This window comes from Desmodus rotundus, chromosome 10 (genome assembly GCF_022682495.2).
Source record: "Desmodus rotundus isolate HL8 chromosome 10, HLdesRot8A.1, whole genome shotgun sequence".
Taxonomy (NCBI): Eukaryota; Metazoa; Chordata; class Mammalia; order Chiroptera; family Phyllostomidae; genus Desmodus; species Desmodus rotundus.
This window is the reverse complement of record NC_071396.1, coordinates 76,116,195-76,142,007: the sequence shown is the minus strand read 5'-3', so window position 1 is coordinate 76,142,007 and position 25,813 is coordinate 76,116,195. Positions and strand designations below refer to the sequence as shown.

Genomic DNA, 25,813 nt, shown 5'->3' with positions numbered 1-25,813 from the left:
ACGTAAAAGAACATTGACTCAGAGAAACATGCAAGCATTGTGCTTTCTATCCAGACTAAGGTGAAACTTTTAGTAATTGCCACAAAATAATTCCCATGTACATGAGAGAAGAACAATCCCCCAAGTGTGAGTAGTTACGTACAGTCACAATACCTTTATGTTGTGGCTTTACGTGTCCTTTACTCGTGTGAAGAAAATGTTAGTTTTGGGTATTTTTATTACAAACATTGAAAATCTTTTTCTCCCTACCAGGTCACGTGTAATTTATACTAAACGAAAAAAAGTCCTACCAAAGAAACTATGAAGAATAGAATATATATCATAATGAATAAAATATACTGTTTAAAACAAAATGTGTACTAAAAAAAAAGCTGACATCGAAATCTCTATAGAATTGCTTACCTGCTTGTTTTTCAAATGTGGTAGCAAAAAAAGAAAAGCATTTTCTTGCATTATCATTAACAATTTGGTAGCATTGTTAGTGAATTCAATTCCATATTGGACATACAAACTGCTAAATTCATCTTCAGAGTATGAACTGTATTTCCCATTACATAATCACATTTTTTTAAAAAACACCAGAATTTACTAAAAACAGAAATACATTCAGTTGGCTAACAAATATGACAGAACAGAAGCCTACTGAGATCACAGTATAAAAAAACTACCATCTCTCCCAACCCATGGAGCTCTAGCACCCACTGTATTTCATCTTTCTCCAGCACTAACCGTCATCTATCATCCCAGATATTTGCTTGTTTCCTCCCTATTGGAATGTAAATTCCACGAGGTAAGTATTTTTGTTCTGTTTACTCATTGTTTCCAGTTCTTGGAACACTTCCTGGTAGAGAATTACAGCTGGATACTTACTAAACAGTTAAACATTTGTTTATTTTTCATTTTGAGGGTCAAATGTCTAAATAAAGAGAACTTCTATGTGCCAGGCAGTGTGCTGGGCATTTCCACAGCATTCTGTACATGCTGTTAGTAAACACAGTAAGCTGCTGATGTTTTTTGGGGGGTCCGACTTCTGCTATAACATTCTTGAGTACAGAGACTATATCCCACTGATCTTTCTATCATAACATCTATAAGTCTTAACACAGAGTAGGGATACAAAAAACATTTTGTGGGTTGAAATATTAGCAGCAATTGGGAATTTTTATTGACATTTCATTTTTAATGGTTTCTAAGTATTAAAAAGGTTTACCTTATAGGTAAAATGGGCAGATTGTTTTTTCCAAATACGGCCTCAGCGATATCTCCCATCCCATGTGCTGTTCTTAAGGTGTGATCTTGACATTCCTCCCACTGAACAGTGAGGGCCATGTTTCTCGTGCTTTGAACCTAGGCAGCTCTTGGTGACACTATGCAACTGCTGAAGCCAGATCGTAAAACTGTCATTCATTTCTATCTTGTTCTTTGGGGATTCTCACCCTGGGAACTTAATCTCCCTTTCCATGTGACATGAAGGCTTAAACTAGCCCTCATGGAAAGATCATATGGAACCCTGAGACTGAATGAGGAGAGATGCCAAGTCCTCCCCATCTGTCTAGCCCTCTGTTCTTCCAGCTCCAGCCACCACCTGCCTACAATTGCATGAGAGGCCCTGAGACAAAACCATCCAGCCAAGCCCTTACTGAATTCCTGAGCCACAGAAACTACGAAAGATAAGAAAATGTTTGTTTTAATCCTTTAAGTTACTGAATTAATTCGTTATGTATCAATAGTCACACAACATCTTATTTGCCAAAATTATTTGTTCAAAATCATTAGCTGAAGTTCCAATCTCATTTCTACATGATACTTCCTTCAAATATATTGGGGAACTATTATGTTCTTTGAATCAACTAGATAAATTTGAAGCCAAAAGTAGTCATATTAGTTTTTCCCCTTCCTACAAAAATGAGAAAAACATTACCAGGAGCTGATATCACGAACAAAATAATCTTAAAATTAAAGTATTTTCTTGAAAAGAAAATTATTTGTGTCATTCAGTATAAAAAGACAATATATCGCTGCTAAGGTTTTTCTTTTAATAGGTATTGTCCCCCACAACTCAGGTAGCCAGCTACTTGACCATATGAATAGTTAGTTATTTCTAAAGAAGAAAGAATTAAAGCAAAGTATTAAAATTTTCTCTCATGTACCGCATTTAGGGAAGCAAGAGATAAGGCGTCTCAGAAGCAGCAAGACCAAGAATAGCTGATTTATGATTTAGCCCTGCGCAGGTAGACTACAGAGTCAGAGACGCACAAACGCGTCTGAACGTCCTCAGTCCCAACATCGGATGGTTGGAAAAATGCCTCTGTCGTTGCACTGCGTCACCAAGTAGCAGGCCCTGCACCTTCATTCACAAGGATGATAAGTGAAACTCGCTCCAGTCTAGTCGATCCTGTGTCACAAGTTTCTTCAGTCAGGAATGCTGCTGAGGTGGTGTCAACCACAATCCTTCCTACGTTCTACCTCTTTGGAAAATCAAGGCTTTGGATGAAGATTTAACAGGTTCTCAACACAAAGGGCCGTAGACCCCTAATTTATTCCTTTTTCTGTAGAAGCAGAGAATGGCAGAGTAACTATTGTTCTTAGTTTACTGTTAATTTGCAAATCTAAACTAATTCTTCTTGGGACACCCCTCCCCCATTTTTGCCTTATGCAATTGCTTTGTAAAACTGTATTTCTAAAACAGTACTCTCAAAAATAGTATCTAAACCAAGGATCAGCCATTTTTCTTCTTTTTTCTTTCAAATCCCCAAGTCTTAAAATGAACAGGTTGCGGCTCCCCAGCAAAGCTGCAGAGCAGACACAGGGCACAGGTGGGCACAGGGCCTGACTGAGGCAGGCTTAGCAGCATGAATGGAGAGGCAGACAAGTCTGCATGGGTCTCCTCTAGGGACTTGGTCACCTTCTTTGTCCACCTAAGTCAGATGCTGATTCTGTGCACATATATGTCCACTGTGATGCCCAACACAGTGCCCCGGGACACAGCCATGGCCAAGTATGCCATTTTGGGGCTAATGCCTAACAGCGCCACCAGCTCTGCCACAGAGGCTGTGACGTCCCCACCACAGTGCTACTGCAGGATGGCACTGGTCTGTTTGATGTACTTCATCCTGTTCCTCCAGAAGCCCACAGGGTAGATGAGTGTGCCCAGCATGCTGTCATCTGTCTGCAGGATGCCACCCACCATCAGGCCCCAGGCCTGCACCTGCGGCATGCACTGCTGTCACCTGGTCTTTGGTCTTGCTGTACAGCACCAGCAACAGCGGCTCCTGGTACCTCTGCACCCTTGGGGTGCACTGGGGTTATAGTAGTGCTTAGCCCCCAGCTGGTCCAAAGGATGTCCTTCCCACTCCTCATGGTGTGAGGTTTGCCAGCTGCTGCTGCCAGTCCTCAGGCTCCCAGCTTGGCACCTTGAGCAGCTTGTCCCCTCTCCTCTCGCCATCTGAGGCCTCATAGGCCATATTGAGGCTTTGTGCCTTCTGCTGGTGCTTCATAGGGCAGTGGCTTTCCCTTCCTTCTGTAGTCACCTCTCTCCTCCAGAGTGGCACAGCACTCCTCCCCACACCCCGCCACCTGGACCCAGGCCTCCCGCTCCGGCTGCAGATCACCATCCTCACGCCCTGGCATTCATGCCGAATTAGCAAACTTTTTCTTCAAGGGTCACAGAGTAAATATTTGTAGGCCTGGGGCCAGGCAAGTCTCTGCAGCAACTACTCGACTCTTGCTGTGCCAACAAGCCGCCACAGACAATACATAAACCTCTGAAATACTGAAACTAGGCTTTACTAACAGAAATCTGGTATTATCAGAACAGGGAAAGAAAACCCTGGTTTATGGTGAAGAGATCACCTGTGCTTATCAATGCAATGGTAGGACTACAAACTTCCCTCCATATTTTTATTAAAATAATTTAAAAAATTAAATCTTACTTGGAATTTTTTCTCCCTTCTGCTCTTGCTTCTTCATTTTTAAAAGAACAGTTTCACTAACCAATGTAGAGTCCATGTCCACTGTCTCTCCTCCTGCTAATCTTGACTGACTGCCATCCTAGATATTTAAAAATTCAAAATTTTAACAATTACCCCTTTATGGCTTTGTATTTAGTTTAAAAAGCATTTCAAGTAAAACATATATAACATATTTTACCATTTTAACCATTTTTAAATGTACCCTTTTGTAGCATTAAGTTTTATTTACTTTTATCTTTTAGAAATATAGACAGACTCAGGTTTTATTGCCCATAAAACAGTTTAGCTTTGATACACAAGCATCTTCTCTCCTCCCGACAGCAGCACCTGGTACCTCTGCACCTTCCGGGACTGCTGCCAGGGGAGGGGCTACAGAGCGCTGCACTCCCTCAGCTTCCCTTCCTTTCTTCTCTACTCTGCCTCACAGTAGCAGACGTAGTGTGTACAAAGAATAGCAATTTCATAAATCAAACCTGATTTCTTAATAGATACATACTATTTCAATAACTGATAAATACTTTATTAATATACTACCAAGTAAAAGAGGACTTCTCAAACTATATAAATCCTAAATATAAGCCAAGCAAGTTATTTTTACTTTGAATTTAAAATTATAAAAAAAATACAGCATTTTAAACTGTAGCCAACTGGGAAAATAAATTTTTTTCTTGATAGTACATTATTTTAAAAGTTAAAGCATATGATGAATCATTTTGATAAATAATTATTTAAAATAAATATCTAGCATTTTGTATTATTTTAAAGCTATAATTATATTTTTCAGCAAAGGTCTCTAAAGTCAGAAAGTATTATTACTCTCTCAAAGATACCATAAAGTTGGAAGAATAAATACTGTATTTTGGCATGTACAATGTGCACCCATGTTTTTGGCCCAAACGTTTGGGAAAAAAATCTTTCATTTTAATTTTTTTATTCAATTTTTTATTATACATAAAACCGATGATCATATTTCAGGTATTATTTTGCATACAGATATTGTTGCTGCTTTCTAGAGTTATACTTTTAATGCATAAACATAAATAAAAGAATTAAAAACATTTATATAGGTACAGAATTAGTACTACCCATGTATAATGTGCATCCTTATTTTTCCCTTAAAAATTTGGGCAAAAAGGTATGTATTATACATAGCAAAATATGGTACTTTTGTTTCTTAGTTTTCTAAATAAATAAATGCAGGTTTTAAGAGGTACGTGATTATCTCCGGGTCACAGAATGAGAGAGGAGAGTGACTAAGAGCTCACTAGAATAATCACATGGGCTTTGGTTTTTACTTTCTAACTTACCTTTGTGTCTATTACAGTAATATCCATTTTACACTGAGAAAGGTCTGCTCCTGGATCTATACTCCACTGGATATTTTCAAAGGGTACGTCTTAGATGAGGAGGAAAAAATATGTAACAGTTAAGAACAGATTTTAAACATTATGGGACAGACAGAATGGGAGAAAGGTTTTGCAAATCATGTCTGGTAAAGGACTTGTATCTAAGATATATAAAGAACTCTCACAACTCATAATAAGACAAATATGTCAATTAAAAGTGAGCAAAAAATCTTAATAGACAGTCCTGGAAAAAAGCTATAGAAATGGCCAATAAGCATATGAAAAGATGTTCAACATTGTTAGCCATCAGGGAAAGGCAAATCAAAACTATAAGAGACACCACTTCACACCCAGTAAGATGGCCTGAATGAAAGAGACAGATAATAACAAGTGCTGGTGAGGATGTGGAGAAAATGAAACCCTCATATTCTTCTGCTGGTGGGAATATAAAATGATGTAGTTGTTTTGGAAAACAGTTACAAAGTTCCTCAAAAGGTTAAACAGATTTAGCCTATGGTCCAGCAATTCTACTACTACGTATAACTCAAAAAAAAAACAAAAACAAAAGGAAACATGTATCTACACAAAACTGTACATCAATATTCATAGCAGCATTATTCATAATAGTAAAAAAAGTCACAAAAATTATATGATTTCATTTCTACAAAAACCCCAGAAAAGGCAAATCTATAGAGACAATTATATTTACTCTTATCTTTTAGGAATATAGACAGACTCAGGTTTTATTGCCTGTATAACATTTTAGCTTTGATATACAAGCGTCTTCCCTCAACCCGAGGGGAGTGGGACTGCTGCCAGGGTAGGGGGTAAGCAGTGATTGCTTAGGACTGGGGAAGAGGGTTGGGAATGAAGAATGATTGCTAATGAGTAGTATTCTTTGTTCTTTTTGGGATGATGAAAATGTTCTAAAGTGAGACTGTAGTAGTGGTTGCACAACTCTGGGAGTATAGGGAAACCAGTAATTTCATAAATTTTATGAATTTTAATATGTGATCTTTATGTCAATATAATTTTTTTAAAGTTAAAATTGTAACATTGGTTGAAGGGGTTTTCAATATTTGTAGAGATATATGATGACTACAAAAGGTGTAGTTACAGAACATAAAGTGGTACAATATTAACTCTAAGTAGATTTGAAAGATTAAGTAGGTATATACTATATTCATATTCATTAGAACAATTACAAAAAAAGATTTAAAAAAACCTGAGAATGAAAAAAATATTTTTGTGCAGAGAAAGAACTCTTGTTGGAAGAACTAAAGAATGTGCTTCAGGAAAACAAGAAAATAAACCCAAAATGAAGAAATAACTTCCCAATGAATAATAAAAGAAAAAGTACTGCATATGAAGTACAGAAATATTTGTCGGCTAAAAAACCCCTAAGACTCCTTTTAAACATGGCAGACTTATGAAAAGACTAATACATATATACAATATCAGAGCAAACAATGTTTTCAAATGAGAAGCTGAACAACCCACATAAATGTCTACGTGTATGTCTATATGTACATGTTGACATGTAAATGCAAAGAAAAAGAACAGGCTATCAATGGGCCGAGGAACGAGTTTCGGATGATGAAAATTCTACTTTATACATTTTAAAATTCTGTGTTTTTTTTAAGCTTTCGTAAAGAAAATAAGAAATAACTACATAAAATAGGTAAATCCACAAAATCATCTATAAAAGTAGGTATTAAAAATCTCATTTCATTTTTTCTAAAAGCACAAGAGAAGGATAATCACATGCAAAAGGAACCCAATGAAAACTTTTGTAAACACAGAAACATGCAGGAAGAAAATATTTTGAAACAATTCAATCTATCCAAAGAATGTAAATAATATATTTAATTAAGATATTTACTATCTTAAATACTACAAAATAATAAACATAGAGGGGAAGTACTACGTATAGTACACATACCCGGGTTGTTTTGTAGAGGCTTTGTTTTAGCGATTCTACATGGATTTAACTGAAGAACTGATGCAAGTTCACAGGCTCCATGAATTGACCTGGTTTTTATTCTTATTGGCTCATGAGAACCAGCACCCTAAAACAGAAAGAATTATTCGCTTCTAGATGAAATCACAATCATTTAAACCAAAACCCTTGAACATTTAACACAAACCTTCATGTCACCAAAAAGATTCTCTGTCTCCAAAGTTTCACGTGGATGCAGAGGGATTTTAAAGGTAGGCTTTTCCTCCTTTATTTGTAATGGTATTTTGTTATCTGGGGAGGATTTACTCAGGGGCTGGAGGATGCACTCCTGTAAACAGGGCTCCTCTGGGGAATCTTTGGTTTGCATACAGCTACCACTCAAGGCCTTTCTGCTTGAGGAAGAGCTCTTTGGAATGGGCTTCAAAGCCTCGCAGAGAGTCACTTGCCTAAATCTGATTTTTGAGGTCTCACTTCCTTGGCTTTTCTCTTGACACTGAATAGCTGAAAAGCGATCAGACAGATCTAGAGGTTTATCCATCACATAGTCTCCATTCACAGAAAAATGACTATCCAGTGGAAAAGGAAAAGCATTTTCTTTATCAAAAGAGGCTTGGGGATAGGTTACTTCATCTTCACTTTCTTCCTCAATCTTCTTCCTTTTGGATGTTTTGCATCCCAATGATTTCAGTGGTACCACATGCTTATCTTTATCAGTAATAGTATTTTTGATGTGATCGATACTATCCTGTGTACTTATGGATTCACTTATATTTTTATTTGTAAGCATCTGTTTGTTAGAAGACTGGTTAATGATCTTGTTCACTTCAGATCCAAGATTATGATGTGTGAAAAGGGAATTATCTTCAGATTTTGATCTAATTTTCTCTGATCTAGAATTAGAGGTGCTGCTGATAGGTGTTGTTTTCAGATGATTTTTTTTCCCAGTCTCTAAAAGAGAAGGGGACAAACTTGTATTCAAACCAAAACTACTTTTCACATTAGAGGTAGCTCCAAATACGGGAGATGATACCCGAGTAGTTAGTTCTTCTTGAGGAGGAGTCTTTGCACTGGGATCTGAAAATCTTAGAAAACAAAGAGTGGTAAAACTTTTTTTCTGATTAAAGAAATAAGGTAAAAATTAAAAGACAAGCATGATGAGAAGCCACATGCTAATATAGAATTATTAACAGTAAGGTCTTCTCTATGTATTATAGATGGATGATTCACCAGCATTTACAGTAGCGTACAGTTGCTGGCTTTTCTTCCTTAGCTGACAAAAAGCAGAGAAAAACAATACAGTCATTCTATCTCAATGTCTATAAACATTTTTCCTAAATAATTTAAGTATCTTCACAATCTAAGAAAATCACATTTTAATAAATTCCACTGGGGACCCAATTCTTTTGTTGTTATGAAATCCTGTCATGAGTAAGTGCAAGAAACAAAATTCTTATACTACAGAACTGAACATATTTACAGAAACAGCCTGCCTCTAGCAGAGTAGACAGCTTTGGTAGTACGAAGAGCATTAGGTTTGTTTGAAGATGGGGGATGGGTAAGAACTCTGCCTCTAGTACTGAACAGCTGTGTGGTCTTAAAAAAGGCAATTAACCTCTCTAAAGCTACATTTTTGTCGACTGCAAAATATGGGGTAATAAAATCTACTTTAATGAGTTATTATAATGACAAGTTAAATGTGATATATGTACCTAAAACTGAAAGCTCTTTTAAAAAGCAAAATGCTACATAAATATAGGTACTATTAGTTAATAGATGTTCTAAAATTAGTAAAAAGGAAGTGCAACACAATCTTTATACCATCTCATCCAAGCTTTATACAACATCCAGTTTTTGGAACTGCAAACCCAGAAGGGATGACTGAGTTGTTAAAAGGGCAGAATAACAAGACTGGGAACTCTTAAGCACTGCTTGAAGTACAGAGAGAATCTAACTGTAACATTCATTTCTCTGCAGTAATGCAAAAAGCCCTCAACTGGTCATAAACAGGAGAAAATATTTTTTAAAATAAAAATTAATACAACCAGAATAACAAACTATATGTTGAGGGAGAGAAAGAGTTTAATATTATAGAACTCAGTGTAATGGGATTTCACCAATAGTTTATACATTTTCATCAAGGTGCCCTCAATTACCTTAAACTATCTTCAGTTTTTCTTGTAGATGCCTCAAAAGTTTGTTTCTTCTGATCTCCTTCTAGACAGTGGTAGAGCTCATCACCAAGAGGGCTCTCGGGACCTTGAGATTCCTTCAGTAGTAAAATATAAAGTACATAAATACAATGAAAGATTATTTTTCCTTTACAAAGATGAAATGCTGATAAATCTACAGTGTGGATGAACCTCAAAAATAGGATAAACAGAAGAAGCCAGACTCAAAAGCCACATAATGTACAATTCAATTTACACGAATTATCCAGAACAGGTAATCCCCAAGGACAGAAAGCTGACTGGTGCGTGCCAGAGGCTGCAAGTAGTGGGAAACAAGGACTGAGTGTTTAACAGGATTTCTTTGGGATGATGAAAATGCTTTGGAACAAGATACAGGTGGCAGTTGTATAATATTGTGAATATAATAAATGCCAATGAATTGTACACTTTAAAATGTTTTATGTTAAGTGCAATAATTTTTTTTGCATTAGTTTTAGAGAAAGAGAGAGAGGGAGGGAGAGAGACAGAAACATTGTTTTGTCGTTCCATTTGTTTATGCATTCATTAGTCGATTCTTTTTTTTTCTTTGCTGCTCAATTCAGTCATCTTATTTAAATACAGAAAGGCTTTAAAAAAAATTTTTTTATTGGTGTTCAAGTACAGCTTTCTGCCTTCTTGCCCCATTCCTCCTCACCACCCCAACCCTCCCCACCTCCCTCCCCCATTCCCACCCCCCCCTTCTTGTTGTCCATGTGTCCTTTATAATTGTTCCTGTAAACCCTTCACCGTTTTCCCCCATTATCCCCTCCCCTCTTCCCTCTGATCACTGCCAGCCGGTTCTCAATTTCAGTGTCTTTGGCTATACTTTGCTTGCTTGTTTGTTTTGTTGATTAGGTTCCTGTTAATGGTGAGATAGTATGGTATTTGTCCCTTACCGCCTGGCTTATTTCACTTAGCATAATGCTCTCCAGTTCCATCCATGCTGTCTGTTACAAAGGGTAGGAGCTCCTTCTTTCTTTCTGCTGTGTAGAATTCCATTGTGCAAATGTACCATAGTTTTTTGATCCATTAATTTACTGATGGGCACTTAGGTAGCTTCCAGCACTTGGCTATTGTAAATTGCGCTGCTATGAACATTGGGGTGCATAGGTTCTTTTGCATAGTTGTTTCAGGGTTCTTAGGATATAATCCTAGCAGTGGAATTGCCAGGTCAAAAGGCAGTTCCATTTTTAGTTTTCTGAGGAAATTCCATACTATTTTCCAAAGTGGTTGCACCAGTTTGCAATCCCACCAACAGTGCACTAGGGTTCCCTTTTCTCCATATCCTCTCCAACATTTGGTGCTTGTTGCTTTGTTTATGATGGCCATTCTGACCAGTGTGAAGTGGTATCCCATTGTGGTTTTAATTTGCATCTCTCTGATGGCTAGTGATACTGAGCATCCTTTCATATGTCTCTGGACCCTCTGTATGTACTCCTTGGAGAAGTGCCTGTTCATGTTCTTTGCCCATTTTTTAAGTGGGTTGCTTGTCTTCTTAGAGTGGAGTCGTGTAGGTTCTTTATATATTTTGGAGATTAAACCCTTGTCTGAGATATCATCGGCAAATATACTTTCCCATTCGGTTGGTTCTCTTTTCATTTTAATGTTGTTTTCTTTAGCTGTGTGGAAGGTTTTTATTTTGATGAGATCCCATTTGTTTATTCTTTCCTTTATGTCCCTTGCTTTAGGGGACATATCAGTGAAAATACTGCTGCGTGGAATATTTGACATTTTCCTGCCTATGTTTTCCTCTAGGACTTTAATGGTGTCATGATGTATACTTAAATCTTTTATCCACCTTGAATTTATTTTTGTGTATGATGTAAGTTGGTGGCCGAGTCTCATTTTTTTGCATGTAGCTGTCCAGCTCTCCCAACACCATTTGTTGAAGAGGCTATCTTTGCTCTATTTTATGCTGCTGCCCCCTTTGTTGAATATTAATTTACTGTAGAGACTTGGGTTTATTTCTGTGCTCTCTGTTCTATTCCATTGGTCCATGTGTCTGTTCTTATGCCAGTACCAGGCTGTTTTGATTACAGTGGCCTTGTAATACATTTTGATATCAGGTATTGTGATTCCTCCTACTTTGCTCTTCCTTCTTAAAATTGCTGCAACTATTCGGGGTCGTTTATGGTTCCATATAAATTTTTGAAGTGTTTGCTCTATATCTGTGAAGTACGCCATTGGTACTTTAATAGGGATTGCACTGAATCCATTGCTTTGGGTAGTATGGACATTTTGACGATGTTAATTCTTTTGATCCATGAACATGGTATATGTTTCCATTTGTTTGTCTTCCTTAATTTCTTTCTTCAGTGTTGTGTAGTTTTCCGAGTACAGGTCTTTTACTTCCTTGGTTAGGTTTATTCCTAGGTATTTTTCTTGTTGCTATATCACATGGAGTTTTTTTTTTCCGATTTCTGTTTCTGATATTTCATTGTTGGTATACAAAAATGCCTTTGATTTCTGGATATTGACTTTGTATCCCACTGTTTTGCCAAATTCATTTCTTAGGTTGAGCAGTGTTTTGGTGGAGTCTACAGGATTTTCCATGTATACTATCATGTCATCTGCAAACAATGACAGTCTTGTTTCCTCTTTTCCAATGTGGATGCCTTTCGTTTCTTTTTCTTGTCTGATTGCTGTGGCTAGGACTTCCAATACTATGTTGAATAGGAGTGGTGGAAGTAGACAACTTTGTCTTGTTGCTGATCTTAGTGGGAAAGTTTTTAGTTTTTGTCCATTGAGTATGATGTTGGCAGTAGGTCTCTCATATATGGCCTTTATTATGTTGAGGAATGCTCCCTCTATTCCCACTTTGCTGAGTGTTTTTATCATAAATGGGTGCTGTACCTTATCAAATGCTTTTCCCACATCTATTGATATGATCATGTGATTTTTCTTTGCTTTTGTTTATGTGATGTATTACGTTTATTGACTTGAGAATATTGTACCATTCTTACATCCCTGGGATGAATCCCCTCTGGTCATGGTGTATGATCTTTTTAACGTATTGCTGGATGTGGTTTGCCAATATTTGGCAATGTTGAGGATTTTAGCGTCTATGTTCATCAGTGATATTGGCCTGAACTTTTCTTTCTTTGTTGTGTCTATCTGGTTTTGGGATTAGGATGATGCTGGCCTCATAAAAAGAGTTTGGGAGTCTTCCATCTTCCTGGGTTTTTTGGAATAGTCTGTGAAGGCCAGGGGTAGCTCTTCCTTAAATGCTTTGTAGAATTCTCCTGTGAAACCATCTGGTCCAAGGCTTTAGTGTGTCAGGAATTTTTTGATTACTGCTTCAATTTTGTCAGGCGTTATTGGGGTCTATTCAGGCTTTCTGCTTCTTCATTCAGTTTTGGAACATTCTATTTTTCTAGAAATTTGTCTATTTCCCCTAGGTTTTCAAATTTCTTGGCATACAGTTCTTTGTAGTAATTTCTTACAATCCTTTTGTATTTCTGTGGTTATCAGTTGTAATCTCTCCTCTTTCATTTCTGATTGTGTTTATTTGGGTCCTCTCTCTTTTTTTCTTGATGAGCCTGCTTAGGGGCTTGTCAATTTTGTTTATCTTTTCAAAGAACCAGCTCCTGGATTCATTGATCCTTAGAATTGGGCTTTTCTGTCTATGTCATTTAATTCTGCTCTGATCTTGGTTATATCCTTCCTTGTACTTGCTCTGGGCTGCCTTTGTTGTTGTTCCTTGAGTTCTTGTAGGCGTAGGGTTAGGTTGTTTATTTGAAATGTTTTTTTTTTTTTTTTTTAGATAGGCCTATTTAGCTATGAACTTCCCTCTCAGGACTGCCTTTGCTGTGTCCCATAGGTTTTGGGTTGTTGTGGGTTCATTTTCATTTGTTTCCAGGGACTTTTTTATTTCCTTCTTGATCTCCTTCTTGACCCATTCATTGTTTAATAGCATGCTATTCAATCTCCATGAGTTTGAGTGTTTTTGAGTTTTTTCCTTGAGGTTGGTTTCTAGTTTCAGTCCCTTGTGGTCAGAGAAAATGCTTGTTATGATTTCAATTTTCTTGAATTTGTTGAGGCTTGTTTTGTGACCTATCATGTGGTCTATCTTTGAAAATGTTCCATGTGAATTTGAAAAGAATGTATATTTTGCTTCTTTGGGATGAAGGGCTCTATATATACCAGTTAAGTTCATTTGATCTAGGACATTGTTCAATGCCGCAATATCTTTCTTCATGTTTTGTTTGGAAGATCTGTCCATTTTTGACAGTGGGGTGTTGAAGCCCCCCACTATAATTGTGTTGCTGTCGATATCTTTCTTGAAGTCCTCCAAGATTTTCTTTATGTATTTGGGTGCTCCTATGTTGGGTGCATATATATTTACAATGTTTCTGTCTTCTTGTTGGATTCTTTCCTTGAGAATTATGAAGAGACCTTCTGGGTTTCTTTTTATGGCTCTTTTTTCCTGTCCATTTCCTTGGCATATTTGTTTCCAGACCTTCACTTTCAGTCTGTGTACTGTTCCTCTCTCTCTCACTCTTTTCCTTCCTTTTCTTAAAGCAGTCCCGTTAGCATCTCATGCAGAACTGGTTTGGTGCAGATGTGTTCTTTTAGACTTCTTTTGTCTGGGAAGCTCCTTATTTGGCCTTCCATTTTAATTGAGAGCCTTGTTGGGTAGAGTAGTCTTGGTTGCTGGCCTCTGGTTCTCATTACTTGGAGTATTTCTTGCCATTCTCTTCTGGCTTGGATCATTTCCATTGAGAAATCAGCTGCTAGCCTATCAGGGCTCCCTTCTATGTTACTTCCTTTTTCTCCCTTGCTGCATTTAAGATTCTCTCTTTGTCTTGGAATTTTGCCATTTTAATTATGATGTGTCTTGAAGTGGGCCTCTTTGGGTTCCTCTTGATTGGGAATCTCTGTGTTTCCTGGATTTGTGTCACTTTTTCTCTCATCAAATTAGGGAAGTTTTCCATTATTACGTTTTCAAACAGGTTTTCTATCCCTTGCTCTTCTTCTTCTCCTTCTGGTATCCCTATTATACGGATATTGTTACGTTTCATGTTGTCTTGCAGTTCCCATACCACCTGTTTGTTCTGTGTCTCTTCTTTTTCTTGCTCTATCTGGGAGTTTTTTTCTAACTTGTCCTCCAACTCACTGATTTGATCCTCTGCTTCATCCAACCTGCTTGTAATTCCTTCTAATGTGTTTTTTATTTCTGAGATTTTATTGTTCATTTCTTCCTGGTTTTTGTTTATAGTTTCTATTTCCTTTTTCATGCTGATGTAGTTCTCACTCAGTTCCTTGTAGTTGTCTGTGAGCTCGCTGAGCATCTTTATAAACATTAATTTGAATTCTATATCTGATAGTTTGGTTACATCCATTTTGTTTAGTGCTTTTAGTGGGGAGTCTTCCATTCCTTTTGACTACATGTTGTTTTTTGTCTCCCCATTTTAGTTGACTCTTTTTGTTTGTTTCTGTGCTTCCTGATGTTTCACTTTGTTCGCTGTCATTGTATGGTGAACTTCTATGGTAGGAATTCTATTAGGTTCAGTGGTGTGGTCTCTGATCTCCTTGACTGGACATTCTAGGTTTGCCCTTTCTTCTGTATGTGTGGACTCTCTTGTTGTACTTGGGTTTGTACCTTTTGGTGGTTCTTTACTGTTGGTTTTTCTCCTCCAGCAGGTATACTGATCCGTTAGTTGATTCTTGTAAGTGCCCCAACTGGGGATCAAACATGTAACCTTGGCGTATCAGGATGCAGCTCTAACCAACTGAGCTACCTGGTCAGGACAATGTGCATTTTTTTATCACAATAAAATACAGAAGCACATTTTAAGTTTAAAAAGAGAAAAGCATTAATATTTTACTATTTTAGGTTAAGTACATTCTATTAGTGATATATAAAACTCCATCTCCCCTAACAATTATTAAGATGAAGGGAAAGGAATAGATATGATTATTTATTCTGACAGGAGATGAATTTAAAAGGCTCCTTTAAAGAGCAGAGGTCCTCAAACTTTAATATATATACAAGTCAACTGGGGACCTTTTAAAATACAAAGTGTTCTTTCAGTAGGTCTGGGGTGGCATCTGAGATTCTGTATTTCTAACAAACTTCAAGATGATGCATATGGTGTTGGACTGTGGATCACATTTGAGCACCACATCCTTAGAGATCAGCTCCCTTAATATATTTGGTGTTTAAACTACTGACTTGCCAGGATTATGGGTAGGAGAAAATTAAAAACCATTAAAACACATTTAAAGTTCAAATGTTAAAAACTACCACTATCACTTGAATGTGGATTTAAAACTAGAAAGAACAACAATAAATTCCCCAAATGTAATAAAAAGTCAATTCAAGTTTTATAAATTCAGTAGCTAGCAAGACCATTTTATAAGAGCACATATACATTTACCAACAAAAGCATAGGAATACTATTTTAGAGTGTATCAAAGTGAAACTTCCTCAAGATTGAAGAATTCAAGTTTTCAATTTTTATGGACCAATTATGAAAAAAATAAACGTATCTGATGTAAAGAAGCACTAAAATAATGAAAAAAAAAAAATCATAGGGTCAGTTACTGACCCAATTCCTAAGAATCAGGCCCTTCTGGATTGGCAGTTAGAAGGACAGAGAACTAAAGAATATATGGTGGTCGCAAAAATTCATCCTGTTTTTCAAATCAAACCCTAGTTTAATGGATGCAGAGAAGATCCAATAAATTCTGAAATAAACCTAAAGGTTTAGGTCTTCCCTTAGATGAAACAGGGTAAGAATAGGGGAGGAGGAGCAGGGAAGAGGGTTGGCCAAACTCTCTAAGCCATTATGAGTTCCCTAAATTTTGATTCAACCCACAATCTGTATCACAAGAATTCTAAGACTGTAGATTTCTGGGACTGCCTGGGTGGATAACTTAATGAGCCTTTCTAGCCACATCAATTTTGTTCTAGGCCTTTATTCAATGATCTTTGGAAAAAATAGTTTTACTTTTGCTCAATTCCATAAAAACTGCCCCAAAAGGACACCAATTGATTCATATTATTGCCAAACTAAATGACTACTTACAGATTCTTCTGGAACACTAAGTCCAAGTGTCTCAGCAACGATTGCAGCTAAATTAAAAGGCAACTTATCAGTGGGGTAACTGCCTGTTCCACATGTTTCTAAGTAAGAAAAAAGAAATCAATTAAGCAATTGTAGAAAATAGATGTACAAAATAATACAAAAAAAGGAATAAAAGGCTGTCAGAACCATTTCACAAGCTAGCACTGAGTAATTTTTAAAATCTATGCCCAAAATATCTACTATAAATGACAGTAAGTTGCAGTTATCTAGCATCTACACTTGCAAAACATTTGCAGCTAAGTTTTCTATTTATGTTAAATGAATTGAATGCAACAGGTAGATTTTTCATATTGCCACCAAAAATACCGAAAAATTGTATTTATAATGGATTTACTGTGACCTAAGATACATCAAACCATATTTATAGTACTTTTCATAAAAACATACTTTATGGGGAAGATTTTCAGCACTGCATATATTTCAAGTTTTAAGCTAACACACTTATACAGAAATCATCTACGTTCAAATATTTTATTTTATAAATATAGAGTTCCAATAACTCAACAAGTATTTATGGAGCACATGCTATGTTCCAGGCATTGTATGAGGCACTAGATGAAAAGAAAAGATTTCTGTCCTCAAGGAACTTATGGGCTATAGTTGAAATAGAAAAGTAAAAGAGAACTGCAATAAAATATGATAAACATTATAATAAAAGTACATTACAAAGGGGTGATTTAAATATAGAAGCACTCCTAAATCTGCCTTGGAAAAAAATCAAGAAAAGCTACATCAAGTGATGCCTAAGAGGAATTTGAGAGAAAGAGGAATTTGACAGGTCAACTGGACTGGGGACAGAGAGAAAGGTTTTAGGTATGTGAAAGGGTCTATATATTATGAAAAAAAATTAAGTGTTCAGGGAACAACATATGGTTCAATTGCTGGAAATCAAAGTGTAAAAGATACAGGAGTAGTGGGACATAAGCCCAGAAAGGTCATGAGGAATCAGATTATGCTAAAGAGTTTAAAATTTATCCCATAGGCTATGAAGAGATATCCAAGGGTTTTTAATAGAGGACATGCAATATTTGGGTTTAAAAAGTAATTCTAGCCATGACAGGATGATAGAGCAAGAAGCAATCATAATAGGCAAGAGGACTAATTAGATTACTAAAACAATCTTAGGAATGCTGATAGCACAAACTAGTATGACGGGGTTATAGAAGAAAGTTTTAACAGATATGTAGGAGGTAGAATCAGTAAGACTTGGAGAGTATTCAAATATGAAAGGCAAACAAGCAGGAGTCTAGGAAAACACAAAGTTCTTTGACTTGGGTAGCTCAGAGAGGTATGTAGAGGGTCATTCACTGACACTGTAAATAAAAGGATAAGGAGTAGGTTTGACAGAAAAATTTCAATTGTGGACATACAGAAGTTGAAGGATATCCAGGTAGAGATGTTCGACAGCAGTCAGATACACTGGTTTGGAATCTGGGAGGAAAGTCTTAGACAGTGATATTGATTTCGGATTTATTATCATATAGGTTGTAGCAGAATGCTAACTCTAGGCGAGATTCCTCCAGAAGGAGCTAGAAAGTGAGACAAGAATAGAGACCAAGAAACATAAATACTGGGGACAGTAACATTTAAATGACAGAGAAAGAACAGCCAATAAAAGTCTGTGAAAAAAGAGTAAGAAGAGAACCAGGAGAGTGGTTCACTTCAAGAAACAGAATGCTCAACAACGTCAAATGTCACAGAAAGGTCGAGTAAGATAAGGACTGGGAAATATTCATTAGATTTAATAACCAGGAAGTCACTCATGACTTTTGCCAGTTCCAACATAATGAGAGAGAGAAGAAAATGTGAGAATATATTCCCTTTCTCTGTTGCCTCTCCCTCTTTTCCCCCTCCTTCTTCCCTTCCCCTGTGCCCTTTCCCTCACTGCCCACCACTCTCTAGGGGCTGGAGCAGGGAGTGGATAGTGGATTCAACCAAAATGAAGTGAATGAGAGCTGAGAAAGAAGAGATATTGAAAGATCACTTTTTCAGCTTTGAAGAGAAGCTATAGGTAAGGATGGAGACAATTAAGAGAGGGGTTATTTTTAAAAGAGGAAAGATAATGCATATGTTGAAAAGAACGAACCCGCAGAGAAATTGGGATATAGGAAAAGACAACTGATGGAGTAAAGTCCCTGGAAACAGTAGAAGACAATGGGCTGCAGAGTGCTGAAAAGCAAGGATCTGTCCACTCGCTGCCATATCCCTAGCACACCTTGCCACAGTCTGTCTATACACATGCACACAAACATATACACATGCTGATGTAAAATGATTTGTAGCTTTCAGAGTGTAAGTCTTATACTAATATAAAATGAGTAAGCGATTAACCTTGGCAAACTCTTCCAATTGGGCTCTGGATCCCATCTCCTCTCAGCTTTTAAAGGATCTGGCAATTGTTCCCTCTTTCTCCAGAATTATTAATTTCTCTCTCTTTACTTGATCATCCCATAAATACAAAAATATTCTGAATATGCTATGATATTCCATCTTTTGAAGGACTGGTTTAGAAGTACTCTCTCCACTTTCTCTGATCCTGGTTTCTCTTGAACATGAAATAGTCTAGTTGATCACCCTTACACTTTAACAGCCCATGTTAAGAGTTTCAGTCAGTGGTCTCCACGTGACCAAATCCAATGGTCAATTGTCAGTCTTCATCTTCCTTGCACTATTAGCACTGTTTGCCACAGCTGATCCCTCCTTCCTCTTCCAACTGCCTTAAAGGACACCACACTCCCCCATCTCTCTGGTAGCTCCTTCACTGGCTGTGTTGTTAGGTCCTTCTTATTTCAACAACCTCTAAATCACTACTTCTTCAAGGGGGTGAAAAATGTTCTTGGGAGATAGAAAAAATTTCTTTTTATGTTTAAGGCACAGACACACATATATTCATACACTATAGCTACATTATTAAAATTTCCATATGGGAAGTGATTAGAGAAAAATCTAGAAAGTTTAGGGTGGGGGTGATAATGAGGAAAACTTAAGAATCACTATTTTACACAATGTAATGCCCTAGGGCAAAGTACTTGAACTTCTCCATTTATATTCACTTGGCTTAGATACCAGCTACATGCTAACACTTCCATTCCTCTCTCCTACTCTAAACTTATACCCGCCTTCCCACCCAAACTCTTTATCTGAATGTCCGTCCATCCAGAGTCTCAAACAGAGTACTCTCAAAACCAAACTCCTGATTTCTAACCACCCACATCCTACCCTGCAAACCTGCTCACAGCCTCTTCCCTCTCAGTAAATAGCAACTCTGAAGAATAGAGTTGCCCAAACCAGTCTCCCCTTTACTCAGTCTACTCCAGCCACACAGGCCACCTTAAGGTTCCTCAAACCAACCAAATAGCACCTTCACTTCATGTTCTTTGTGCTCACTGACTTCTCTATCTGGAATGTGCTTCTCCCAGGTATCCCCATGACTCATTTGCTTGCCCAAGTCTTTGCTCATAAACTACTTTTAAAGTGAGGCTTTCCAATCTCTTCTTACCCTGATTTATTTTTTCTGAGGAAAGCAGGATAACAAGAATTATTAGAAAGCCTACCATATATCTGTGTACTTTCTTTCTCTCCCCAGCTAGATTGTAAGCTCAACAAAGTTAAGCTTTGATTTGTTCAGTGCCTGGTATATAATAAACACTAAAATATTTGTTGAATCAATGAGTAAACCAGAGTAAAGCTTGTTTACTGAAAATTATTAGCAATTTTTATTAATATGGATAGTGCTGTTAATATGATTTAATAGTAGAATAACATCATTTCCCAATATGAAAAAGACTGCTAAACAACTAGTAATACAAACCAAATTTAATACAGAATATTTTAAAATATTGTCCAATTCAGACTGTGGATCATCCTTGCCCACTAATGACCACAAAGTTTAATATCTAATAAAATAATTTCAACATCTTGCTTACTTGCTACTGGAGATTGACTTTGATCACAAGTGTCAGCCACTAGAATCCCATTTTCATTAGGCTTATGCTGTGGGTGAGCTGAAGATTTGGGAACTTTTCTCAATTCTAAGGGGAGAAAAGGAGAGATTACCTATAAACAATCATGATGAATAATATTACCAAAATATTATTTTGATAAGCCAATACAAACCTCTCTTTAAAGAGTTCATTCCTATATTTTCACTAAAAACAAAACTGGGAGTTAGATCAGTAGCAGTTAGGACAGTGGAAGAGAAAACTAGAATGACAAGCTTCTTCTGACCCAAGTCTCCTAGAGCTGTAATACTGTAATGTATGTTTTCCTTACGTATTTTTTTGCAAATCAGTATGTTAACTTAAAATAAACAATGTATCATATATCTCCACAATCTTTATTTTAGAGTTTTTATTTTCTGGAAGGAAATACTATAACATGCTTTATCAGAAATAATTCAAGGAAAACAAACAAACAAAAAAGAGTAAGTAAAAGGAAATAGACTTATACTAATTATAACCTGAAAATAATATTAAAAAGCAGTGTAAACTTTAAAATAAACAAGCAAAGGTGATTAGAAAGAGAAAAAGGACTAAGAGTAATTAAGTCAGTTTTAAAATAATTTGCATGGCTCCAAAGTTATCTTGTATTTTAAACCAAAATTTCAGATTCCAAATAAAAATGATTAGGATAAGATTAAAACAGACAAATAGAATTTTTAAATAGTTATATGTTATTCTCATACAAGAAATAAACTAGAGGTTTTGGGTTTTTTTAATTCTAAATCCTCAACCTAAGATATGTGCATTGATTTTAGAGAGATAGGGAGGGAAAGAGAGTGACAGAGAGAGAAACACTGATGTAAGAAACATTAATCAGTTGCCTCCCGTGCATACCCCAACAAGGGATCAAACCTGCAACTTAGGTCATGTGCACAGACCAAGGATCAAATACCGCAACCTTCTGGTTTATAGGATGACGCTCCAACCACTCAGCCATCCAGCCAGGACAAACCAGAAGCTTTTATGATACAAAAGAAGGCTTTTCTAATAAGGAAAATTGCTGTGATTTGTTTTCCTGAATAATCTTACACGTGGATTTAAACATGGCCCAAATTATGGAGAGGCTCTTATGTGACTCCTGTCCTGTCTGGTAACAGACTAAAAGACCAATGACTGGTCATTCTAGATCTATGATCTTACATTTTACTTTAGCTCCTAAATGTGTATAAGATTTTTAACAGTTCTTTTGTTTTCCACTAGATGGTGACGCAAGGACATATAAAATGATGAAAATGATGCCAATTTTACAATATCATAGAATAAGATTTAATTATTTTTTCAAAGGCATGGATACTGTTATTTATTTGCATTATAAAAATATGTCTAGAACTATGTACACTCCTTCCCCACAAATGCTTTCCTTGTTACAAACCGTTTAGGTTAAAAAGTAAAGTCTTTACTATTTACTATAGATCAATATTAAAAGAAATAATCCTTGCATCATGTCACATATTAAATTTCAGGACTACAAAGAAAAGGTAGTCCCAAAACATTTAACATAAATGGTAAGCCACAAGGTAGAGACGTTATAACACCATTTCTTGATTATCACCAATTGCTACAAATTCTAACAAGTAAAAATAGCTAGCTAAAGACAGGATTCCCAGTATGGAATAGCTGTGGGCAAGACCTGGAAAATAAAAAGGTTTAGAGCAAGGATGATCTATACTTGAATTCTGACTCATCTACTGACTTGACAGGGGGCCCTCAGTGAGTTATTTAATTCTTCTAAAGAGCATCTTTCATCATCTATGAAATATAGGTGCTAATAGCTACCTTGCAAGCCTGTCATGAGAATTAAAATACAGTAATAATGTATTTAGATCACTCAGCATAACACTTGACATAGGTAAAAATTAATGTTAAGTTCCTTTCCTCTTTCCTTTTATCCCACTCAGATATATGCACATAAGAATGTTTTCTTTTGACTTGAACAGACACTTCTCCAAGGAAGACATACAGAGGGCCCAGAGACATATGAAAAGATGCTCAGCATCACTAGCCATCAGAGATGCAAATTAAAACCACAATGAGGTACCACTTCACACCGGTCAGAGTGTCCAACACAAACAAATCAACAAATGAATGTTGGAGAGGATGCGGAGAAAAGGGAACCCTAGTACATTGTTGGTGGGAACGCAGACTGGTGCAGCCACTGTGGAAAACAGTACAGAGTTTCCTCAGAAAACTAAAAATGGAACTGCATTTTGACCCAGCAATCCCACTGCTGGGATTATACCCTAAGAACACTGAATCACCAATCCAAAACAATCTATGCACCCCAATGTTCATAGCACAATTTACAATAGCCAAGTACTGGAAACAACCTGAGTGCCCATCAGCAAATGAGTGGATCAAAGAACCATGGTACATTTACACAATGGAATTTTACGCAGCAGAGAGAAAGGAGGAGCTTATACCCTTTGCAACAGCATGGATGGAACTGGAGAGCATTATGCTAAGTGAAATAAACCAGGCGGTGAGGGACAAATACCATATGACCTTACCTTTAACTGGAACCTAACCAACAAAAGATAAAAGCAAACAAAATATAACCAGAGACATTAAAGTTAAGAGCAATCTAACAATAACCAGAGGGGAGTAGGGAGGGGATAATGGGGAGAGGGGTTTTCAGGAACTACTATAAAGGACACATAGACAAAACCAAGGGGGAGGGTGGAGGTGGGAGAGGGAGGTGGGTTTGTCTGGGGTGGTGTGGGGGGGAGGGGGGAAAATGCAGACAACTGTAATTGAACAGCAATAAAAAAAAAAGAATGTCTTCTTTTTTAAATTAAAAAACCAGGAAACTATTTACCATGTTATAAAATGCTGGGTGTTTACATATTCAGAAGAGCAATGCAAATCTACACATAATACAGGCAGAAAATGCCTTCCTAGTCACTTCACTAATGGAAGTTAAATTACAGGTGTAACATAAGTTTACCTGAACAATGACTATCTACTTTCCACTAGATTGAGTAACACAAAAACAGAAGACAAATACAATTTTTACAAAACCAAATAACTAAAGTACAAATGTAATCCCTACCATTTGTGCACCCAGACTGCTCTGGTTTAGTATGTGTTTGTTCTTTGTATCGGACATGGAGGTTCTCCTTTCTTCGTAGCCGATTAATGCCAGAAAACGAAAAGGCTGTTATTGGTGAATCTGGAATAACATTTTCCTCAGATTCAAGTTCAGCTGCTTCATACTGTTGATCATTCCTAGAGAAAAATGACAATTGAAAGAATGTTAATTCAATAAATATTTACTAAAACATCTACCATATGGTATGGAGCTACAGCAAAATACAGGTATGAACCTGTAACAGATGTAATTCTTCTTATATCTAACATTCAAAACCCAAATATAAAGATTAGAGAAATACTCAAACGATTAGAGTAGGGAATATTATTGGGAGATGTAAAGTACATAATGTAGTTGCTGCCACCTGAAGTGAAATTAAAAGCATTTCAAATGGCGGGGAAAATCAGCAGAGGCTCCACAGAGTTTGAGTAAAGGCATGAATATTGTATACTTGTGTCAAAGAAGGAAAGTTGGAAGTACACAAATAAAAGCCTTGATTAAATATGCATATAATTTAGAAAGCAAGAGGAAAGGAATTAAGGTTTTAGGGCATGGAAGAACTGTGACAATCTAGCAGCAGTGTGCAAGACTGGGACAGAAAGAAGGAGGCAAGGAAACTAATTAGGCAGTGGCTGTAAGAGTCCAGCCAAGAGCTTCTGTGGGTTTGAACTAGGATGTTGAAAACAGCTATGGAAAGGAAGGGACTGGTGCTAAATAAACACTGTGGTAGTAGAACCAACATGAATTGGCAACTGACAAAAACGGTGAAAAATAATATTAACTACCACTCTTGTAGTTTTACAGTGCCATGCACAGTTCAAAGTGCTACATGTATCAGTTTAAGTATCGTAACTGAATGAGGTATTACTAGTACTCTCATTTTACAAATGAGAAAGTTACAGAAATTAAGTCACTTATTAAATAAAATAGTAAATAACAGAACCAGGATCTAAATCCTGACAGCCAGACTCCCAGGATAAAACTGTTAACCACTCAAAGTGTTATCCTTGTGTAGACCATGAAACAAATGACTGAACTTGAGCTGGATTCAACCTCTGAGCGCCTGCCACTGCTTGTTACCCAGGGGTCCTTATAGTCTGCTCTCAAAACAACAGTCAAAACTGTCCTATTAAAACTCTATTAAAACTTAAGTCATGTCACCCCACTGATTAAAACTTGCCACTTCTTCCCATTTCACATAAACAGAAGTCAAGGTTTCCTTAATGATTTATAAGGTCCTACATGATCTGACTGTTCCCCTCCCTATATCCTCTCTGACCTGGTTTCATACCATGTTCTACTCCAGCCACCTTGCTTCCCTGAGGTCCTCAAACACACCAGACGTATCCTGCTTACCTCTTTGTTCGGAATGAATACCTCCATACATTACATGGCTAATTACCTCCTTTCCTTCAAGTCTTTGCTAGAGTTTTACTTTCTCATTAAGGCCTACCTTGAACACATTATTTAAAATTGCAAGTGTTCTTCCTGTACCCTAGTAATCCTATTTGTTATTCTGCTCTATTTACTTACTTTATCCATAGTATTTACTGCTTTCTAACATAGTATATAATTGACTTACCTACTGCTCACCTGCTAGAATGTGAACACCAAAAGGTTAAGGATCTTTGGTTTACCAATACATTATAAGTGTCCACAAGAATAGGCACATAGTAGGTACTTAATAAATATTTGTTGAATAAATGAAAAATAAATTTGTGCTGACCTAGGCATATGTCCAACTCAATTTAGGATCAATGGCACCTAAAGACTGGATTTGGATTAAACTGTAGTTACTGAGTAAAGTTAATTAACTTTAATTCAATTGACTTTCCCGTGTCAAACCATTACTGACTTTATATGCCAACTAATTTTTACTAGTCAGTCAGTCATTTAGGCTTGATGTAATAAAACCAGTCAGCAGAGTAATTTTTTTCCAACATTCATCTGTATGTTAATTTCCTGGATTATATCAGTATTACTGTGGTCTATAATCCTATATTCTATATTGAAGATCTTTAGAGTTATTCAGAGCTAATATCTTATTTTAAATTTTCCCCTACAAGTTCTACTGTTTTATTCTGGTAAAACAGAATAAATAGTCATATAAAAAGCCTTATAAATTAATGGAGTGTGAAATCTATCTGAC

At 36.7% G+C, this 25,813-nt stretch overlaps 1 protein-coding gene and 1 pseudogene across 8 annotated transcripts in view; both read right to left on the bottom strand.

The window, feature by feature from the left end:
- RBBP8 (RB binding protein 8, endonuclease) overlaps positions 1-25,813 on the bottom strand; it is a 99,616-nt gene that overhangs the window by 15,004 nt on the left and 58,799 nt on the right. For all 8 annotated transcript variants that reach the window (XM_045187825.3, XM_053912919.2, XM_053912920.2 and 5 more), the window contains 8 exons: positions 23,626-23,801; positions 20,502-20,606; positions 16,516-16,613; positions 9,431-9,543; positions 7,465-8,359; positions 7,260-7,386; positions 5,279-5,367; positions 3,933-4,050 (listed from right to left, as the gene is read on the bottom strand). In XM_045187825.3, the coding sequence (XP_045043760.2) occupies positions 3,933-4,050; positions 5,279-5,367; positions 7,260-7,386; positions 7,465-8,359; positions 9,431-9,543; positions 16,516-16,613; positions 20,502-20,606; positions 23,626-23,801 (1,721 nt within the window). The remainder of the gene's footprint in view (positions 1-3,932; positions 4,051-5,278; positions 5,368-7,259; positions 7,387-7,464; positions 8,360-9,430; positions 9,544-16,515; positions 16,614-20,501; positions 20,607-23,625; positions 23,802-25,813) is intronic.
- On the bottom strand, positions 12-3,916 carry LOC112322775 (endonuclease III-like protein 1; annotated as a pseudogene).